At 38.0% G+C, this 11150-nt stretch overlaps 2 protein-coding genes across 2 annotated transcripts; one reads left to right on the top strand and one right to left on the bottom strand.

The window, feature by feature from the left end:
- Positions 1-914: 914 nt before the first annotated feature.
- higd1a (HIG1 hypoxia inducible domain family, member 1A) lies at positions 915-4107 on the bottom strand. Its single transcript, XM_067606159.1, has 4 exons — positions 3948-4107; positions 3492-3566; positions 3116-3250; positions 915-2860 (listed from the first exon to the last, which is right to left on the bottom strand). The coding sequence occupies exons 2-4, from the start codon at positions 3559-3561 to the stop codon at positions 2787-2789; spliced, it is 279 nt and encodes a 92-aa protein (XP_067462260.1). The 5' UTR covers positions 3562-3566; positions 3948-4107; the 3' UTR covers positions 915-2786.
- Positions 4108-8982: 4875 nt separating this feature from the next.
- Positions 8983-10883, top strand: LOC137194328 (5-beta-cholestane-3-alpha,7-alpha-diol 12-alpha-hydroxylase-like). Its single transcript, XM_067606157.1, has one exon. It carries the CDS (start codon positions 9109-9111, stop codon positions 10642-10644), a length of 1536 nt encoding a protein of 511 aa, XP_067462258.1. The 5' UTR covers positions 8983-9108; the 3' UTR covers positions 10645-10883.
- Positions 10884-11150: the final 267 nt, after the last annotated feature.

Here is an 11150-nt window from a genome sequence, read left to right as displayed (position 1 = left end):
TGTTCTTTGTTATAATAAACTCTAGAGACAGACAGGTGAAATACAATTTCTCATTTGATAGTGAATCCCCTAGAAGCTTCACAAGTAACCAACCCAAATCATCCCTTAGCCCAAGTTTGGAGGTAAGAGAACCCTTAAAGATATTGATTTGATACCTATAATTGTGTGTACAGTGTTGTGAGGAGTGACGACAGTGGAACAGCAAAATTATTCCTCTGATGTGATGATGAGATATGTGACATCTGTGGTTCCATTTCTGTAGTTCAAAGTGTAAAGTGATACATAGCCATTGCATAATATTTACAAGATCTTAGTTCACTGATCTCCATAGTGAGTAATACTTATCATCATAGGAGTTCCAAAGTCACAATGACACAGCAAGTTAGAGCATTTTTCTGCTTTGATGCAATACCTCTTTTGTTGGTTGTTTGGGTGGAGCATTTCACTAGAAAAGCTTTCAAAGCATTAACCACTGTGATCACACAGTGAGAAAGATAAGATTTACTTGATGGGAAGGTAATGTTCAAAAATCTGTAATGGTTTTATTGGTTGGAATTTTTGGGTACCTACTGGTGCACAATGAAATGTACACTAAAAATGTCCTATTTGCCAGCAGGTACAAATAAGAGAGTCTGACTTCAAGTCGAACAAGATAATCATTTGTAGTAAAATGGACACTCAGTTAGCTCAGTGTACATCTAACAAAATGAATGCAGTCTGCAGTAAATACTGCTTTCATGAATGTTGACTGTTGTATTAGACTCCATTTGTTTTTTATCTGCAACAAGTGTACTTAATAAACTGGCATTTGAGTGTATCTTGGTATACTGTGTGGCACAAAAGACTAAGCTAAAAAGTCGAAACACATTTTCAGTGCAACTTGGGTTGGTTTTAAAAATGTACACACAACAGAATTTCAGAATGACTTGACTGATCATTTTTTATTTCCAAAGGAAAAAAAGAAACATTCGAAAAATAACTATTCTGTATTTGCACACAACATTCAAAAACTAGATTTAATAACTTAACAAGGCATTTATTTAAATAGACCTATATCATACGGCTTTATGATGGTACTTAATAGGCTACTGTACAGCCTGTGAGTGAAGCTGAGTTTATTTAGCTCATACAGTGTGTCTCATGAAGACTTGTGAAGCTGCTGTTGTAATGAAACATTGGACCCCTTTCTATCAAAGCATAATGATAAAAATATGAAACAAGACTTGCCCTTAAAAAATCCATTTTGTTTAAAGCCTACTGAATGAAAATAACTGAATTCATCAGGACACCTTTATAAATTTGTGTCATGTTTAAAAAACATGTTTTGTTTGTTGTCTTCTTTCCTTTACAGTTTTCATCTTATGGCTTATAAATCTTCTTTGTGGAACGGCTGAGACTGGTGAGTCAAAAACCATCTGTGTCCATGTTGTTTAAATAATGTGAAAGCACAGGCCTTGTCTGTGGTCCAGTACATAAGATGCCCGTAATGCACTTAGATGACCATTTCAAAAAGTGGGCTAAGGTGCAAGCATTTTTCATCAGGCAAAAATCCCTACATTAGTACATTAAATAATGTAGCTGGTGCAAGACAATAAAACAGTGACACAGAAAATGAATCCTATGCTACCTGTCATTGGTGAATACTTTTCAAATCTAGGCTTAGCCTAGTTATAATGTTTTCATATTTTTTGCAAGATCTTCTAGTTTTTGAAAACTCACTCGCACACCTTTCAAAATCCAAGGCAACAAAACCCTATTAATAATGTCACCTGCTCACACAGATATCAAATCAACTGGGTTTACAGCCACAAACACATTAATTGGTGTCAAAACAGTTGAGATCAATATCCCTCCTCAATACAAAAGTGACAGCTCTACCCTCTGGTATATTATTTAGAATATACTGTAGGAGGTGGGGTTTTTTTGTTTTCCTTTTTAGCACTTTATTACTGATCCCTGTGGGGAAATTAATCCTCTGCATTTGACCCATCCTATATACACACACTAGGAGCAGTGGGCAGCCGCAGTGCAGCGCCCGGGGACCAACTCCAGTTCGTTTTGCCAGTACCTTGGTCAGGGGCACTGACAGGAGTATTAACCCTATATAATGGAAAAGTAACACACACCACGGGTGGTAGTGAGGTGCTGATCACTGGAGGCAGAAAAGTGCTGCACACTCTGGCTCCATATGCATTTCTCTTTCATTCAGAGAAATATGTGGTATGAAACATAGTGGTTCTTGTCACTTAATTTGAAGAGAACTGACTAGCTGTAGTTCCTGTAACTGTTCGTTAAAAGTTTTGATTGGCTGAAGGCCCCTTGATTGCTTTTTCTCACCCTTATAGTGGAACATGATTATCTAATCACCATCAGTTGTGTTACTAGGGTGTGGACTATATAACATACCAGTGCCTGTCTCCTACTATAACTGTTGATCTAGAAGAAGGCCTGAGGGCTGAAACATCATCTACATATAAGAGAAATGCATATGGAGTCAGAGTGTGTACTTTTTTCCTACTCTCAAGGAGTATTAACCCTGACATACATGTCTTTGATAGTGGGAGGAAACTGGAGCACATGGCAGAAACCCTCGCAAACACAGGGAGAATATTCAAACTCCACACAGAAAGTAATCATTAAGTTATAACTATTCACAGTAGGGTTGAGCTGTGGAAGAGATGTGCACATACAAAAGGTATGACACATCTGTAAAAATAAAATGTTCTACACACCTTAATATGAGGCAATATTAAGGGACATAAAATATCAAGTGTATGAGTCCATGTTCACTTGTGTTGCGCTGCGTTCTGTTGTTCTCTGGGTTTTACAATGTAGTCTTTGTACATTGAATACAGGACACCTAAAAACAAAGTAGCAGAAGGAATTAAGTTATATGATGACCATAACATCTACTAAAAACAGATTTTACAATTGACAAGTAAAAATGTTGATAAGGTAGCCAAACAATATCCAGAACACAGTTTTAGTCCTAACCACTTGTGATAACCATGAATTTAAAACATGACGAGGTGAAACTCTCCAGCCTCTCAGTAAACAAGAGGTAAGTGGCATGCAACCAGGATGTAATGAAAAAATGTGACTTCAGGCTACTAACCAATAGTCATGGCTCCAACCACAAAGCCTTGGGCTGCTACACGCATGTGGATCAGGTGCAACGACATTTTTGTATCTCCACGGCTTTTCATTTTCAGCAGTCTGTATCCAACAATGGCAAAAAATCCAGCCATCCCTGAAATGAGCAAAAAGACAGATCAATTAACAGAGGCTACTAAATGAAAACAAAATAATGTAGCTTATGTTCAGGATGTAGTACTTAAATTTTACAACAAAAGAGAGAAGAGAACAGTGGGGTACACTTAACAGCATACTTTCAGACAAAACGAATAATTTACAACTTGAGAGTTTTAAATGGACACTTTACTACTTTTGTATTCTCGTGATGTAACCATGAGGGCACAAGATGTACTCACCCACTGGGACAAATGGATTTTCCTTTGCTTTTCGCATAAACTTGGACTCATTCTCCTCATAACTAGACATCTTGACTATAAAGGAAAGAAAAAGAAGAGAAAAGTTCATTATTAGTGTAAACTCTATGTTATTCCCGTGACATAGCATGCTAGCTCAAGTCTGTTGCTGTTCTGAGCTAATGTTAATACCGTATGAACCGCTCAGAGGTTACACATGAAGGGCAGAGGGAAGACACATCCATTTAGGCCTAAATAACTCTACATATCATACATAATGTAAAATACATCGACTTTTGTTCAATGTTGAATCACAATCTTCTGAACTGGCTGACACTTTGACCAAAGGCCAGATGAGAGAAACACCTCTGAGAGTATGCGTAGCGTTACATAAAACAAGAGTGACTTTTTTTTTTACAGCTTTAACAGCAAAATTAGTCTTTAAAAGTCTCTTCATACCTGTTTAGGGACTGAGCAGCTACTCGAGTTACCAGTAAAGAGATTATCGAAATTATCCGGAAAGATTTTGTGAGTCTGTAGCGTCTCAATTCACATGAATGGAGGAAGTAATGTGCCGGGTAGGATCGTGATGTAACCACCATCACACGCAGCTCTGACGTCAGGGTTATCAACATTGTGTGGTGTTCGGGGCCTGGGACAAAATGGTAAATACAGACTGCGTCACGGAAATGCTTTAAACAAGATCGAGGTTTATCAAAATGTGTCAGTATTGAAACTTAGATTTAACATTAAGGTCCCTAGATTAGTTGATTAAAGAATACCACTTGTGTACATAAAAGCCATAACTTTTGGGTGTCCTCGGGTGAATTTGTTTAGAGGTTAAATGATGTATTTGCCTTGTTAGAAATAGTCCCAAATAAGCAGACATGAGTTGACGGGGTAAAGAAGGTGTATTATTTAAGTTGGCTAAACATTCAGTACCTGCAGTTATTACTGTGCCATAATTTGATGTTTATAGTAAATCCGATGCATCGTGAACGCAGCAAAATCAGTTGTACAATCCTCTTGCAAAAGTCAAAGATAGTGAAACAGATGTGAGGTTCTACTGCCATCCCAACAGCAGTATTCTTCGTATTTCTTACGTAATTAAAAGAAACACGCCTTTGTCGCACCGTGAGATATTTTTTCATGTCATCATGTTACAATTTTATCTGCGAATATCGCTTTTACTGTCCAGGAAACAAGGGATACTAACAACTCCTTAGCGGTCACTGTTAAACAATTCAGATCCGTTCATGGACTTGAACTGCTTCCTTCTACCACGGTGGATTAGACGTTTGTATTATTCCTCCTTAAGCCGTCCTCTGTCTGAGAAAACAGTGCCAACCATAGACTGTGTATAAAGTCTTGTAAAATGCAACATTATGATCCGCCGGCGTTTGAACGGAGGAGGAAGTAGGTGGAAGTGAAACCTCTTGCTTCATGGGGTACTCTCTGGGATGACATTAAGGTATACGTCATTGAGGCTCGTGGCGGCACGTTTCTGCAACGTGCTGCGTCCTATTCAGAGCAACGTAATAAAAACTACTGCTATGATTCTAATTTGAAGTGACTTGACTTTGTGGGCATTTGATATCTACTCTTATTAGGAGACGTTGAGCAGTGTTGGAAAGTACGTTTATTAAAGTACTATAGTATAATTTTTCAGGTTCTTTTATTTTACTTGAGTATTTCCATTGTATGCTACTTTATACTTCCACTGCATGTCAGAGGGAAATATTGTACTTTTTACAGCACTACGTTTATTTCACAGCTGTAGTAACTTCTCAGATCTGGATTTTATGAGAAACAGATTACATATTTTATATTTGTAAGTAAATTAGATCACACTGTGGAGCTCTGTTTTCACTTAGGACGTTACCAAGACAGTTTTGTTGACATAGAAGTATTTATAATGAATGTAGAAATTCTGCATGATTATTAGTTGTACTTCTTGGTTGCAATGGAAACCAATATGGCTGGTTAAAAACTAACTTAAGAATGTTGTATTTGTTTATATGTGTTAATGTGACTTAAAATTACACCCCAAACAAGCTAAAGCAACAAACTAAATCTTTGGTATCTTATCAACAGCAACTAACTACATGTTTGTGAGAGCTTGTGCATTGTGTTCAACCTTCTTGAGAATCAAAAACAGCTTTGAAGCTGTAATGAGCCTGTGGCATTTCCTTGCAATTATGGACTGATCCCACTGATCATGCACCAGGCCCTGATGTCTGCAGAATAGAGTAGAGAGAAAAAGGAGGGAGAGCAGTTAACTAACATCACTTACCTTCCAAACAACCCTCTGAGAACAAAATTAAATATGCATATTTTATATTTATTTCCCCAATGTTGTATAGTGTTAGGTGACAACTCAAACATTACATTAGTCTTTACCTACATGGAGATAAACAATGAAAAATTTTAACTAATATCTAAACCCTAAATTACCCTTTGCATCATTTTACTTTACCTTGTGCAATGACAAGCAAATAGTACTGACATTCAAAGAACTGTTGTGCAAGACACTGACGGTTAAACAGCTCTGCATGATGCAGTGATGCTGTGACTTTAGAAAACACCCCTACCCAGTGGTGTATTTATGAATCAGTAGCAAGGTAAGATAGTGGCTGTTCAGTTTACAGAACAGAACGAAATGTGTCAAAGCTGAGTGCAATATAAAGGGGATATCAAAATCAATAACTCAAAAATATCTTCACATTAAAATCAATTCAGTCTACCAAAATGTAGAATAGAATTGGATATGAATAAGTTCATTTCAGAGTTTATGTTCATAGGGCCTCATCTACATTAGATGTTAGTGTTGTTGATGTGAACCTCACTGCCTTCAATAGCTATTTGCTCACTCCTGTATGCATCAAATGAATGATTAACAATAACATCTCCAGTCATCATCAGCAACTACCACAAATATAAATACATGTTTGTCATATTTTGACACGACTAAATAAAAATTTAAGTTATTTAAACAGTTCATGCTAAAAATATATATATATCATTGCTACTCAACCCCAGACCAGTCAAAACTCTGTTCAAGTCCACACACTGGTGGAGTTCCATCTCAGCCTGGTTGGGCCTGACGGTTTAAAGTACCAAATTTTCCATCTTGTGACTCGTTATGACCTCTTCTGTCAGGGCCAGACATCAACATTTTGGAACCATAGATGGATGTAGATTCAAAATACGAAATCTTTTAATATTTTTAGATAAATAAATAAATTAAATTAAAACTATATGCTAAATAATAACCATGTCATGTTAGCTCAGTCTATTTTCAAGATTCAATATTTAGTTTAGCTTTCTATGCTAACTGTGCCTGTAACCATAAAGCCTGAAATTACAGTTAATTAGTTTGAAGATGGGGTGTGTTTTTATAGACTTTTCCTCTTGGATAAAGACTTTATTTGACCAAAATATTAGATTGTATGATGTCAGAGTCTAACATGCATCAACCCATGACATACTGTACTCTTGAGTTTCTATTTTATTGTGTAATTGTTCAATGACCCATGTCTGGAACTGGCAAAAGGTTTATTCAGCAACTACAATAAATTATTATCAAAGAGCTATTGCCACACAACGCAGTCAGTTGTTAGGATCTGGGCTGTACTGTACTAATGAGCTGACTGTGCAGTTTTACATAATGTCTAATCCATGGGTTTAAGTGGCATAATAATGAAGAAAGAAAGGAAGAAGAAGAAGAAGAAGAAGAAAGACACACAAAATACAATAGCGTCTTCGCCCCTTTGGGGCTCAGGCCCTAATTATACATTCCAGTATATGGCACTATATAACTAATGACTTAGTGAAGGAGCCTCACAGAGCAGATGAATTTCCACTGTTAACACTTTGAAAATCAGGTGACTATAGATGATTATGTTCAAATACATTTTGTGATATAATTTTGCCTCCTTTCTACTTTTAAAAAGATCAATATTAAAAATCTGTAGATTCAGGACCATTAATAATCCTCTTAAAGTGATGTGTTTTATATTCCTAAGGCAAACACTATACAAATATAATTGTAAATATATTTTGTGTTTTTGTGACTTTTTTAAATAAGAAAAAGCTTTTAAACTCTTCACACAGTGGAGAAAAGCAGAAAAGCAAGGATTCAGTTGCTTACTTTAAACATATTTCTATTACATGGTCATAATAAGACTGCGACTTTCTCTATTGCCCTCTTTGTACCCCCTGACAATCAAGAGAGCAGTGTGAGTTTTTAGAACATGCATAAAAAGAATATCACTGTACTGGTTTGACTAGAAGATCAGGTTTTATCAAGGATGTATGCTTTCTATGCTAACTGTGCCTGTAACCATAAAGCCTGAAATTACAATTAATTAGTTTGAAGATGGGTGTGTTTTTATAGACTTTTCCTCTTGGATAAAGACTTAATTAGGACCTGAGCCCCGAAGGGGTGAAGACCCTATTGTACTTTGTGTGTTTGTTTCTTTCTTCTTCTTCTTCTTCTTCTTCTTCTTTCTTTATTATTACGCCACTTCAACCCTTAATTTGACCCCCTAAACATGCTCAATAACTCACTAAATTTGGCGCACACATCAGGTCTGACCTAAATCCAACAGGAAGTCTGCAATATGCCCATCAAAGTACGACTTTGCGCCAATTTTGGACCCCCAAGAAACGCTATCTCCTCCTAGGGCGTTAATGGTATCGGCTTCAAACTTGAATACACAACTTTTGACACTGTGCTGAACAGAAGTTGTTAAAAACTTTGTAATAACTCAAACGGTTTAGATATTGTAAGCCCTGAAAGTTGTAGAAAAATAAAATCAAAACTAAAATTTGTAGCTCTGTACTGCAGTTTTTCCTTTATTAGGGCCCAAGCACCTAGTGGTTGGCTCACACTCTCTGTTCAAATATATGAGTATTTTTCTGTGTCCAGCTGCAGTTACTTATTTTCTCTACACACCTGACAGTACACATTTCAATCAAACTTTGACCAGGTCATGTGGGTTAAAAGTCTTTACTTTTCTAAAAATAAACTTGATGAAAATTAGGAAATTAATTTGTTTTACACACAATCTCATCAAGTGTTTTGTTTACTAATTGAAATTCAAATGAATGGGCCCAAAACTTGCATAATTTTGATGTGATGAAGTGATGTTTATCTCGTTCTTGCATTGTCTGAAAACAGCCCAGGTCTGAAGACATCTGAAGACAGGCGCGAGAGCCTGTTCAACGGTGCTTGCAGCTTTAATTTGACCAAAATATTAGATTTTATGATGTCAGAGTCTAACATTATCCATTGACCTATGACATACTGTCATACTGACATACATACTTGAGTTTCTATTTTATCGTGTTCTAACATGATAATTTGTAACATTTTTTACCACTTTGAAACAATATGTGAGAAATTCATGAGAAAAGAAAGATCCCTGTGTCCTGTTAAAAAGGGGGGGGGGGGGGGGGGGGGGTGGCGGGGGGGGGGGGGGGGCGGGGGTTGTTTTGTGTGCACTTCCAGGAATGCTGAAACCAATCCCAGATGTCAAGGGAGGAGCAAAAGTGTCCTTATTAACCAAGCTGTGGACCTTAACTCCAACTCATTGTGTGGTTGTCAGACGAATCAGTCATGGGACTGCTGCTACCGATCCTTGTTGGTTTTCTTGCTTCTCTGATTGGAGGGTTGTACCTCCTGGGGGTTTTTCGAAAGCGGCGACCAGGAGAACCCCCATTGGATAAGGGGCTCATCCCTTGGCTGGGTCATGTCTTAGAGTTTCGCAGGGACACATTAAAGTTTCTAGAGAGAATGAAGCAAAAGCACGGTGATGTATTCACAGTGCAGCTGGGAGGACTTTATTTTACATTTCTTCAGGACCCTCTGTCATTTGGGGCATTTGTCAAGGAGAGTCGAGAAAAGCTGGACTTCAACAACTATGCCCGGCAACTGGTGCGTAAAGTCTTTGGTTACATAGGTATAGAGGAAGAGTACCAGATTCTCCACATGTCCACCAACAAGAACCTGAAGGGGGAAGGCCTGGAGGTAATAACACAAGCCATGATGAGTAATTTTCAGAACCTCATGTTGCACAACATCAGCTCAGCTGCAGACCAGAAGACCTGGATTGAAGATGGACTGTTTATGTACTGCTACAATATTGTTTTTAGGGCTGGCTACTTATCCCTGTATGGCAATGTGCCACCCAAGTCTGAAGAGAATGAGGGGAGTGCCAAAGAGAAAGACAGAGCTGAATCAGATGCCTTATTTTACGAGTTTCGTAAATATGACCAACTTTTCCCCAACCTGGCTTATGGGGTCCTGCCCCCGAGGAAAAGGTTGGAAGCACAGAGGCTAATGGAATTCTTCTCGGACGCTCTGTCAGTGCAGAAGATGAAGGTCAAGGACAACATCAGTCGCTGGGTGTGGGACATACAGCAGGCCAAAGAGGAGTTTGGTATGGACGAGTCAATGATAAACAGGTACATGTTTGTGCTTCTTTGGGGCGCTCAGGGCAACACGGGTCCTTCTTCATTTTGGCTGCTCCTCTTCCTCATGAAGCACCCAGAAGCTATGAAGGCTGTGAAGGAAGAGGTAGATAAGGTTCTGAAGAAATCTGGGCAGGAAGTGACACGTGGTGGCCCTTTGGTCGACCTGACCCGTGACATGTTAATGAAAATGCCAGTCTTAGACAGCGCTGTAGAGGAGACCCTCCGACTCACTACTGCACCACTCCTCATGAGGGCAGTGATGCAAGATACAGCGATCAAGATGGCTGATGGTCATGAATTCCTTGTTCGCAAGGGCGACAGAATGGCAATCTTTCCATACAGTGCTGTTCACATTGACCCAGAAATCCACCCTGACCCACATTCATTCAAATATGACCGCTTTCTGAATCCAGAGGGGAAAAAGAAAACTGATTTTTACAAAGGAGGGAAGAAGGTGAAGTATTTCTACATGCCCTGGGGTGCTGGGGTCTCCATGTGTCCTGGGCGTTTCCTTGCCACCAATGAGCTGAAACAGTTTGCTTTCCTTATGCTGGTCTACTTCGACTTTGAGCTGAAGAATCCTGATGAGAAGATACCTGAAATTGACTACAGTCGATGGGGCTTTGGATCAATGCATCCCCAAAGAGACATTCAGTTTCGATACAGACTCAGATATTAAACCTGCAATCAGATTGTTGGGGGTTTTTCTGATTGTGATCATCTCAGTAGGCTTTAATTTGACAATTATATAATTCTGGGAATTCTAGGATTAATTCTAGGAAACATGAGATTCCACACATGAGATATCACTGATATTATTATAGGCACATAATGGACATAAAATAACTTTTTATATATGTCGATATAAATAAATTGTCAACATATTCTAAATAAGAACTATGATCAGTCCCCTTGAAATGTACAATATAAAAATGCACTACTACTATATTTTGAACAGTTTATAAATCACAATCTTGATATCTATATTTTTTGTCCATTGTTTCATTCATTAACAATAATATGATCATAAACCTTAAATGGATTGTTGGTTTGACACTGAATGTTGTAACTGCTTTATTGCACAATTGTTTTCAAGTGTGATGTAATTCTCAATAGGTGAAGCTACATGTGTAAGTAGTTATAGTGCCTGCGCAATACTCAGTGAAGTGATAACCTATAATAATT

This window comes from Thunnus thynnus, chromosome 12 (assembly GCF_963924715.1).
Source record: "Thunnus thynnus chromosome 12, fThuThy2.1, whole genome shotgun sequence".
In the NCBI taxonomy this organism is placed as follows: domain Eukaryota; kingdom Metazoa; phylum Chordata; class Actinopteri; order Scombriformes; family Scombridae; genus Thunnus; species Thunnus thynnus.
This window is presented reverse-complemented; position numbering and strand designations above follow the sequence as displayed.